The following is a 9,811-nucleotide window of genomic DNA, read 5'->3' on the forward strand; positions in this document are numbered from 1 at the left end:
AGGCTGTTCCCCTGCTGAAGGGGTTGGGCCACAGGGGCTTACTGGTGTAAAAAGATTTTGCTGCTTCCTTGCCCAGCTGTTCTTATCTTCCTGTGGTGGGATGTTGTCCTTGCTGCCCCTCCATGACCCTCGAGGCTGGACCTCGGGAAGGGAGGATGATTTAGTTGTCAAATAAAGTAATTTTCACAATACTTTACTGATATTCTCTCAAGCATTAAGGCAGGAGGTTCAAGTGGTGTGCACAGAACTCTGTGTGATGACGCTGAGAACAAGGGACACAGCCTATGGATCTCTTCGGCTGATTTCAGATTTATATCCTTTTTAGGAGCTTTTGAACCGTGTCTGTGAATCAGTCCAGTCCCTTACCCTGCCCTCTACATCCCGACCTTGGCATAGCTGGCAAAAGTAATCAACATATCTTCTGCCCTTCATGTAGGCCATTAATTAATTACTGTCCCCAGAATGAAGCACATCAGGGTGTGGACATGAAGTACACCAAATTTGGCCCTGCTGGTGGGATCCGCTGCTTTCCCATTGCCTCCTGGATACAGGGAGCCTCTGTGCCCTACCAGGGGCTGCCCCCCAGAGCCTCTGCCCTACCGAAGGTGGTCTTCTACCCACATAGTGCTTGCCATGCCCTGGGTAGGGGTCACTGCACACCTGCCCCACAGAACCTCCATCCCTATAAAGCCCCCCAAGCCCCACAGAGAAGCCCCATAGAGCCCTCATTCCTGTAAAGCCCCCCAAGCCCCACAGAGCACTCCCAGTCCTACAGAGCCCCCCAAGCCCCATAGAGCACTCTCAGTCCTACAGGCCCCCCCCAAGCCCCATAGAGCACTCCCAGTCATACAGAGCCCCCCAAGCCCCATAGAGCACTCCCAGTCATACAGAGCCCCCCAAGCCCCATAGAGCACTCCCAGTCATACAGAGCCCCCCAAGCCCCACAGAGCACTCCCAGTCCTATAGAACCCCCCCAAGCCCCATAGAGCACTCCCAGTCCTACAGAGCCCCCCCCAAGCCCCATAGAGCACTCCCAGCCCTATAGAGCCCCCCAAGCCCCATAGAGCACTCCCAGTCCTACAGAGCCCCCAAGCCCCATAGAGCACTCCCAGCCCTACAGAGCCCCCCAAGCCCCACCCAGTACTCCCAGTCCTATAGAACCCCCCAAGCCCCACAGAGCACTCCCAGTCCTACAGAGTCCCCCAAGCCCCATAGAGCACTCCCAGCCCTACAGAGCCCCCCAAGCCCCACAGAGTACTCCCAGTCCTATAGAACCCCCCAAGCCCCACAGAGCACTCCCAGTCCTACAGAGCCCCCCAAGCCCCATAGAGCACTCCCAGTCCTATAGAGCCCCCCCAAGCCTCATAGAGCACTCCCAGTCCTACAGAGCCCCCCAAGCCCCACAGAGCACTCCCAGCCCTACAGAGCCCCCCAGTCCTACAGAGCCCCCCAAGCCCCATAGAGCACTCCCAGTCCTACAGGGCCCCCCCAAGCCCCATAGAGCACTCCCAGTCCTACAGAGCCCCCCAAGCCCCACAGAGCACTCCCAGTCCTACAGAGCCCCCCAAGCCCTATAGAGCACTCCCAGTCCTACAGAGCCCCCCAAGCCCCATAGAGCACTCCCAGTCCTATAGAACCCCCAGCCCTTTAGAGCCCCCAGTAAAGGCCCCGCCCCTTCCCCCAATGGCCCCGCCCCTTCCCACTCGGCCCCGCCCCTCCATCCGGCGGCATCAGGACCCTGGACAGCGGTAGGCGCTCTCGCGAGATCCTGGCGCTGCCCATAGCCCCGGCGGCGGCGGCGCCTCAGTCTCGCGAGAGCGCGGTCGCTGCGGCAGGAGCAGCACCGGGCGGGCGGGCGGCCGCCGCCACCCGCCGGGAACCGGAGGGGACGGCACGGGTCACGCCACGTGGTGAGTCCTGGGACTGTGGAGCGGGGAAACGCCTCGGGGTGAGGGCGCTGGATGCTCCCCCCGAGGGTGCTGACCGCCCTTTGCACCGACCTCCTGCTCTGCACCCCACTTGCGGGGGAAGATGCGCGGCGTGGGGCACCCGCGGTGACCCTGCACACGCGTGGGTGCACCGGGGACCGTGCGGGGATTGAGCCGCTCTTCTCCCCGATCCAGGCCGCTGCTGGGAGGCTGCGCCGGCTTTGAGGTGGGGATGCGTGGGGCACGCAGCCCTTCACGCGTGGAAACGCACGGGCAGCGATCCACGGCGAGGCCGAGCCCTGCCTGCCCTCCCCAAACGCACCCCACGCACCAGAGGGCTTTCTTCTCACTGCCATCACCTATGTGATCCCCCTCCTTTTTCCTTCCACTCCACCATATTCCTCATCTTGCGAAGAAACCCCACCCGGATTTATCGCTGTCGCGGTGTTTCCGCCCCACGGTGGCGCAGGTGTGGGGTCGGGAGGTGCCTGGCCGTGTGTCCCCGCTCCCGACACTCGTGGGTCGGCGCGGCCGGGCGGACGTCACCGCGCCCGAGGAGCCCGTATTTATAGCAGCGGCGGGATGGAAGCATCCGGGGGCTGCCGGCGGATGTCGGGAGACGGCGAGCCCCGGGGCTTCACCGTGTCTTTGGCGCTGGAGGGTGCGGAAAGACCCCTGGAGAGAGCCCCCCAAATCCTCCCGCGGCTGCCAGGCACTGGGACCCTGTGTCCTGGGAAATGTGTTGGCCGCTGCCAGCTGTGCCTGGCTAGCTGGGAAAGGGCAAAACCTGCAGGCAGGTGGGGGATACGCCATCTTCACGCTTTTATTTAAAACCTCAGGTCTTTTTTTTTTTTTTTTTTTGCTTTAATTAGTCGTAATTTTCACTTCTGGCACAGAGCTGAGCATGGAATGGTCTGGGATGGTCCTGGGATGCCGAGGTCCCGGCTTTCCCACCTGCCTGCTTTGGAATGAGGTGCCAAATGACATGAGTAATTGTTAGCCAGGCACTCAAGTGACTCATTAGTGACAATCGCCACTGATTTATTTTTTTTCCAGCTGATTTCTCTACTCAGATTTCCCTGCTCCCTTTTTGGCCCTGTTTTTGGCTTGGTCTTGCAGAGATGGCAGCTGTGAGGCAGCCAGGTAGTCCCTTTTGCTGGAATACAGCAAAAATAACAGTAATACATTTTTTAAAGAATAATTTTGGGGCCAGGTCATGAATTTGAGGGTTTCAAACTGCCCACAGCCACCTCTTTTTCCTGCTGCCCTACCTGGCCCTCTCCTGGATGTAGGTCAGTTGGGAGTGGGAGGCCCCACATTACTGGATCCTCTGGTAATCTTCTGCCTTAACTGGTACATAAGCCTGAGCCAGAGGAGCCAGGATTTATCACACTGCCAGCCAGGTGCCAGCCTGGATGTGTGATAGCCCAGAGTGTCACAGAAGTGGAGTAAACCGCTGTCCTTGAGTTGTTTTGGAATGGGGGAAAGGTGAAGGCTTTTGCAGAGGTCCCTGACCACTTCAATCAACCTTTTCTCTCATTCTCCTCCAGCTTTGCTAAAGCTCCCAAGTGTTTTTCCTGAGGAGCAGAGAGGCTGAACGTGTGCCAGCATGGCAGGTACGGGGCGCTCTGGAGATCATGGTGGGCCCTACTGGCCATAATGTCACCTCGTTAGTCACCAGTGGGGTGGTGGGTGATCATGGCTGCAGGAGTGTGGCCAGTGAGGGCTGAATTTGATCCTTTTGGGTCGGTTAGTGGTGGTTTCTGTGGGAAGTCCTTAGCTCCTGTGTAAAACTTGTCAATTCTCGGGGTTATTTAGGAAGCCTCTTGGTTTTCGTTCAGCTCCGGGCAATGCCTGACACCAGTGAAACTTTTCCTTGCAGAAAAGGTGAACAACTTCCCTCCCCTGCCCAAATTCATCCCCCTGAAGCCATGTTTCTACCAGGACTTCGATGCGGAGATCCCGCCGCAGCACCGGACCATGGCCAAGCGGCTTTACTACCTCTGGATGCGTGAGTGGCTGCGTGGGAATGGCTCCAGTAGGATTTGTTTGCCTCTCCAAAGGTTGCTCCTTAGGGAGATGCCAGCTGAAAGGGCAGGGCAAGATCAGGGGAAGCCCTTCTCCCCCTCCAGGCCTTGGTGTCTCCTGTCAAAACTCAGGAATGAGAGGTGGGCTGCAGCATCCCATGGATCCCAGCCCTTCCAGCCTCCAGGATGGAGCTGTGGAGCTGGCTCAGTGTCCCAGGGTCATTGATGGTGATGTTGATGTCCTGCTGTAAGGAGGAGACGGCTCAGACTGGAGGGCTGGTGTGCTTGCTCCCCAAAACGTGGAGCTTGAGGCTTCCCAGAGCTTGCCTGTTCTTGCATGCCTCTTGTGTGCCGTGCTGTGCTAACAGAGCTGTCACCAGCTTCCAGCTCTTCCAACTATCCTGGATCTCTCCTCTTCACCAACCTTGGGCAGGGAACAGAGCCAGAGGGACAGGTCACACCCCAACATAGGTGAAAACGTGCACAGCTCAGGGCGGGCTGGCACCAGGATTTCATTTCTTTTTAGAAGGACTTAGTTCCCTTACCAGGCGTTTCCCCTGAACTTTGGAAGCAGCAATGCCCAGGGAGTGCCTTGTGTTGTAGGGGCAGATTAGGAAGAGCTGAGCAAACACCACAGAGGCTGTGTGTTCCTGCTCTTGGCATGGCACCAGGCTGGCATCCCTGGGGCTGTGTCCCGCCAGGAAGGTGACCCTGGGGTAGCTTCATCATGTCAGAGGGTTTGCTTGTTTAAGGCATGGGAGGAAAAAAGCTGTACTTTCCTGGGGAAAGTCTTGGAGGTGTTCAATTCCCTCCCCATCCCAACCAGGATGTTCTTCCTCTTAATGCAACAGAGCTTGGTCCCTGCTCCTCAGCACAAGCACCAGCTCTCAGAGGCAGTTGCTGTCCTTTGGGTTTTGCCTCTGGAGCTCCTCTCTGGGTCATTTTCTCCCCACCAGCCCCTCAGACACCCAGCACAGAGTGGCTGGAAGGTCCCTCCGTGTCCTTTAGGGCAGCCCAGGCAGCTGAGCTCCTTCCCTTGCCAGCTGCAGCTCTGAGGCAGGCGGCGGTGGGAGGGCTTTCGTTCTCATCGAAATAATGAATCATTCTCCGAACTCGGAGGCGTCAGAACACAGCTGAGCCTTCTCTGCTTTGTCCTGTGTCTGCTGAGCTGGGATTCATAGTCGGAGCCCTTGTGTGGCCTGATCCCAAGCAGGGGTGGGCGAGGGAAATGTGTCACCCCCTGAACTGTTGAGGTGGGGTCAGGAGTTCAGGATTTTGGCTCTCAGTGGTGCTTGGGGAGCTCCTGCACAAGCTCCTTCAGCATAGATATATCTGGGGCAAGCAAAAAACTTCACCACAGTTCCTGCAGTTTCCTGTTGTTAGTGGAAGTGTGTCCTGGCTCGATAGGAGCGGGAGGATGCGATTCCTGCCAATCTTCAGAGCCCTGGAACTGCTTGGGGAATTACAACTCTGAGTGATACATTGATTTTTCTCCTGTTAGACTCAGCTGAAGCCTGACCCCCTTCAGCCCAGCCAGCCTGGGAATGTGCTCCCACCTTAAATTAAGGGATGCACAGCTAGGGCAGGACTCAAAGGCTGCATCCCTGGGGTCGGGGTCCTTGGTGTCTCAGTGCCACCCTTGCGTTGGTGCTACTCTGCTCTGTGTGTGTGTGTGTTTGCAGTGAACAGCATCACCTTGGCGGTGAATCTCGTGGGCTGCCTCGCGTGGCTCATTGGAGGCGGCGGAGCTGTAAATTTTGGACTGGCAATTCTCTGGCTCATTCTCTTTACGCCCTGCTCCTATGTCTGCTGGTTTAGACCTATTTACAAAGCTTTCAAGTAAGTGGTCGCACCTGAGCCTGGCTTCTTTTTGCCTTGTTTTCCTTCGGAAATGGTCAGTGTTTAGCTTGGGGCATTGCCTGACTAACTGGGGGAATTCCTTTCTGTGCAGCCCTTTAGCTTTACTTTCTAACCTTCAGAAGCAGAGTGTTTGGGATTTCCTGGGGGCCAAACCCCCTGTCTGGTGATGTAAAGGACACTTTCCATGTGCCTCTGTGCAGCAGTGGGGGACAGTGGTGAGGATGCAGCTGGGCTGCCACTTTCTCTCTCATCCCTGAGGCATCTTTTTATATTTTTCCACAAATCCTTGAGGTGTTCGTATGGATTACGTATGGTGCTGAGGTCAATTCCCAAATTTGGAGAACTAGAGGTGTATTTATTCCCCGTGTGGGGTGGTGTGAGCCAAGAGCCGTGTCCCAACACAGATGTCCTCAAGCCCAGCTGACTGAGCCATAGTGAGGGTCTGGTGCCCGTGGCTTTCCCAAGTGCCCCTTGGCCAGCCTCTTGCAGTTTCTCTTTTGCCTTTAATTTTGCTTTTCGTTACCCTCCTGCTAAACCACAGCCAGGTCTGATATGCAGGAGCATCTCCCTTCCCTTGGAGTGCAGCAGGGAGGGAGGGGCAGGTGTGACTGAGCCTTCTCTTGCAGGACAGACAGTTCCTTCAGCTTCATGGCCTTCTTCTTCACCTTCATGGCCCAGCTGGTGATCAGCATTATCCAGGCAGTGGGGATCCCTGGATGGGGGGTCTGGTAAGGAAAATGCTGCTGTGTTGGATACAGGGGTGGTCATTGTGGTGTTTTAGCATCCTTACTGGTTCTCTCCTTGGGGAATATGGTTTGAGAAGCTGGGAGGGCAGTTTGGGAGAGCTGGTGAACAAACCAGTTGTTTCCATCTCCTTGCAGTGGCTGGATCGCAGCGATTTCCTTCTTTGGGACCAACGTGGGCTCGGCTGTGGTGATGCTGATCCCCACGGTGCTCTTCACAGCCATGGCAGTGTTCTCCTTCATTGCTCTCACCATGGTAGGGCAGGACAAAGAGGGGTTCCAGGACATTGCTTTGGGTGGCCCTCGCCGCCACCCCGGGAGCTCCGCGCCGGCCGCAGGCGCTCAGCCCCTCTGGATTTTCCCTGCAGGTGCACAAGTTTTACCGGGGCAGCGGCGGGAGCTTCAGCAAAGCGCAGGAGGAGTGGACCACGGGGGCCTGGAAGAATCCCCACGTGCAGCAGGCGGCCCAGAACGCGGCCATGGGGGCGGCGCAGGGCGCCATGATGCAGCACGAGACGCAGTACTCGGCCACCCCCAACTACACCTACTCCAACGAGATGTGAGCAGCAGCGGGACTCTGTCCTCGGGAGGAAGAGCTGGGGGGGAAAAAGGGAGGAGGAAGCCTGAGCTGAGTTTCTGCAGCTGTCTCAGAAAGTCAGAGTGTACCATAATGGTGGTTCTTTTCCCGTCTTTGTAATGAGATCCTTTGGGATTTTTTTCTTTCCTTTTTTTTTTTTTTTTTTTTCCTGTTTTTCTTGTCTTGAGCTCTTTTCTCCTTTTTTTTTTTCCATTCTGAAGAGGCCGTGAGTTGACCTGCAGGGCTCTTGCTGTGCGTGGTAGTCAGTGTCCATTCACGTGTCTTCTTCTTCCCTGTGGAGTAGTGTACAGTGGTGGTTTTTTAATTACTGTGGTGGTAGGTGTACGTTAGAACCTCATCAGCCAAAAGCCCCCCATGCCCCCCAAATGGGAAAAAGAGCAACCAGCACCCATCTTCCTTCTTGGAATAAGCCTGAATCACGGGTTTTTGACGTGTGTGAGTTTTCTCTTTCAGTTGGTAGTGTCCAGCCACTTGCCACTGTCTCAGCAAGGGCAAGCAATCCTGGGAATTCTCCTTTTTTCTTTTGCTTTTTAACTAGCAGGTGGCTGACTGAATTAGCATTAAAAAAAAAAAAAAAAAAAAGAAAAAAAGGGAAAAAAATATAAGAAACCCTCAATCCTGCTGTTGATATGCTGGAAGCCAAGAGATTCCTAATCTACACCCTGGCTCAGGATCTACAACTTCTCTTAGTGTGTGGTGTTGTAAGTGAGTAGTTTACACTTTGATGTGGAGGACCAGTGTGTGTGTACGCGCGTGTGTGTGTGTTGGGGGAGCAAGGACAGGTTTTCCCTGTGGGATACAACTATCCCATTCCAGATTCTGCATCCTGAGTCTGGTTCTTTTAAAGGCTCCTGTTTTGAAAAGCAGCTGTAAAAGCGACAGAGCGTTCCTCGCTTGGGCAAGGCTGCGGGTCAAATCTTGCCACCCCATATCCCAGCACATCCAAGCAGTCTCCTTGCTCATGGAAACAGCCCAGGCCAAGATTTGGCCCCGTTAGCTTTGGAGGTTTGTGCTAATTTAAGTCTCTTAAGGAAACCTCCTGGCTGAAGGGGAGGACTTCTGCTCACTTGCGCTCCTAAAAAGCGTGGTGAGGTGTGGCCGTGTGTTCTCCTGGTGCAGAAATCCCTGTCAGGCCTGAATCCCTTCCCAGTTTGGGGATGTTGGACATTAAATAATGATCCTGCACCCCAGCAGGAGGCAGCTGAGCTCAGACCAACACTTCTTTGGGAAGGTGACTGGCACACCCTGGAAAAAGTTATGACTGGGAGCATAAATGGGATGGATGCTGCAGGGCAGGAGTAGGGAAAGCTACTTCTCCGAGATGCTTTTCAACTCTAAATGCACTTTAAATAAGCCAAATTTTTTCTCCAATTCCTCGAAAAGCAGCCCAAACAGAATCCAGTCCATCTCCTTGGCTCCAGTATCTCCTGCCTGGCACAGGGAAGGAGCTCAGTGTGCCACCAGCCAGGACTGTGCGAGTCCCCAGTCCCTCACCTGTCCCCTCCATTCCTCCAGTGATGCTTGGATGTGACCCCTACCCCTGAGAATCACCCGAAAAAGGACCTTCTTTTCTCCAGCAAAGCACACCAAGACTAGTTTCCTTTTTAAGGGTATCACTCCAGTCATTCTGCAATAGGCAGTCGTCTCTTGACCAGACTAAAATGCAGCTACTGATAAAATGCCTGTCTGTGTGTGTGTGTATATATTTATGTATAAAATGTCAGGAGAAAAGTAATCCTTTGCTAAGCCTATTATGTACTTAATCAGGTTTAAATATTGTGCAATCCATTTCTAGCTCGCCTAAAACTGACTCTGCCAAACCACGTGCTGTCATCCGTGTCTGAGAAATGATGAATTAAGTGACTTCACCTCTTGCATTGACAATAAGATGCATCAATAATAACTGTAACGAGCTGTAACTAACAGACATTGCTTCAGCACCTAACCCTCCTCTCCGATGTGTCTCCTGAGTGTGTGAAATGTTGCCCCCGTGGCTCCAGCCAAGGGGGAAACTCGACCCCTTCTTCTCACCTCGGTTATTTGTAAGCTGTCCCTGCTGTGGGTGGGGCTGGTGTGGGTGTGATCAAAGCGTGGTGCTCCTGAAGCCCACGGGGTGGGATAAATGGGGTGCTGCTGCTGCTGGGGAGGAGGCTTCTTGGGATAGAACACACCTGGTGTTCTCCTGAGGTCTGCTGTCACCTTCCATGGCCTGCAGTCAGCAAGGCAGAGCTCTCTGCCTCTTGCCATCCTTGCTTCTTGTTTGTAGCCCATATCAGAGGGATGTCCTAAATAACTGCTGCTTTTGAGCAGGATCTGCAAAGGGCTGGGCACCACATGCTGCCCCAGATCTGTCGTGCCAGCATAATCATAAAATGGTTTGGGTGGGAAGGGACTTTCCACTATCCCAGGGTGCTCCAGGCCCTGTCCAGCCTGGCCTTGGACACTTCCAGGGATCCAGGGGCAGCCACAGCTTCTCTGGGCACCCTGTGCCAGGGCACAATTCCTTCCCAGTATCCCACCTGACCCTGCCCTCTGCCATGGGAAGCCATTCCCCTTCGTCTCTGCCTCAGACGATAAATACTCCTTTAACCCATTTTCCTCTGCCAACTCTGTGTGGGTGCTGTGAATCCCGTAGGAAGGGTTTCACTCCTGCTC

The 9,811-nt window shown here is 54.9% G+C and overlaps 1 protein-coding gene across 1 annotated transcript; it reads left to right on the forward strand.

The window, feature by feature from the left end:
• The first annotated feature begins 1,822 nt into the window (after positions 1 to 1,822).
• On the forward strand, positions 1,823 to 8,891 carry SCAMP5 (secretory carrier membrane protein 5). The gene is made up of 7 exons (XM_066328725.1): positions 1,823 to 1,910; positions 3,479 to 3,544; positions 3,811 to 3,939; positions 5,638 to 5,794; positions 6,442 to 6,543; positions 6,697 to 6,814; positions 6,927 to 8,891. Exons 2-7 carry the CDS (start codon positions 3,538 to 3,540, stop codon positions 7,119 to 7,121), a joined length of 708 nt encoding a protein of 235 aa, XP_066184822.1. The 5' UTR covers positions 1,823 to 1,910; positions 3,479 to 3,537; the 3' UTR covers positions 7,122 to 8,891.
• The last annotated feature ends 920 nt before the right edge of the window (positions 8,892 to 9,811 follow it).

This window comes from Sylvia atricapilla, chromosome 13 (genome assembly GCF_009819655.1).
Source record: "Sylvia atricapilla isolate bSylAtr1 chromosome 13, bSylAtr1.pri, whole genome shotgun sequence".
Lineage (NCBI taxonomy): Eukaryota > Metazoa > Chordata > Aves > Passeriformes > Sylviidae > Sylvia > Sylvia atricapilla.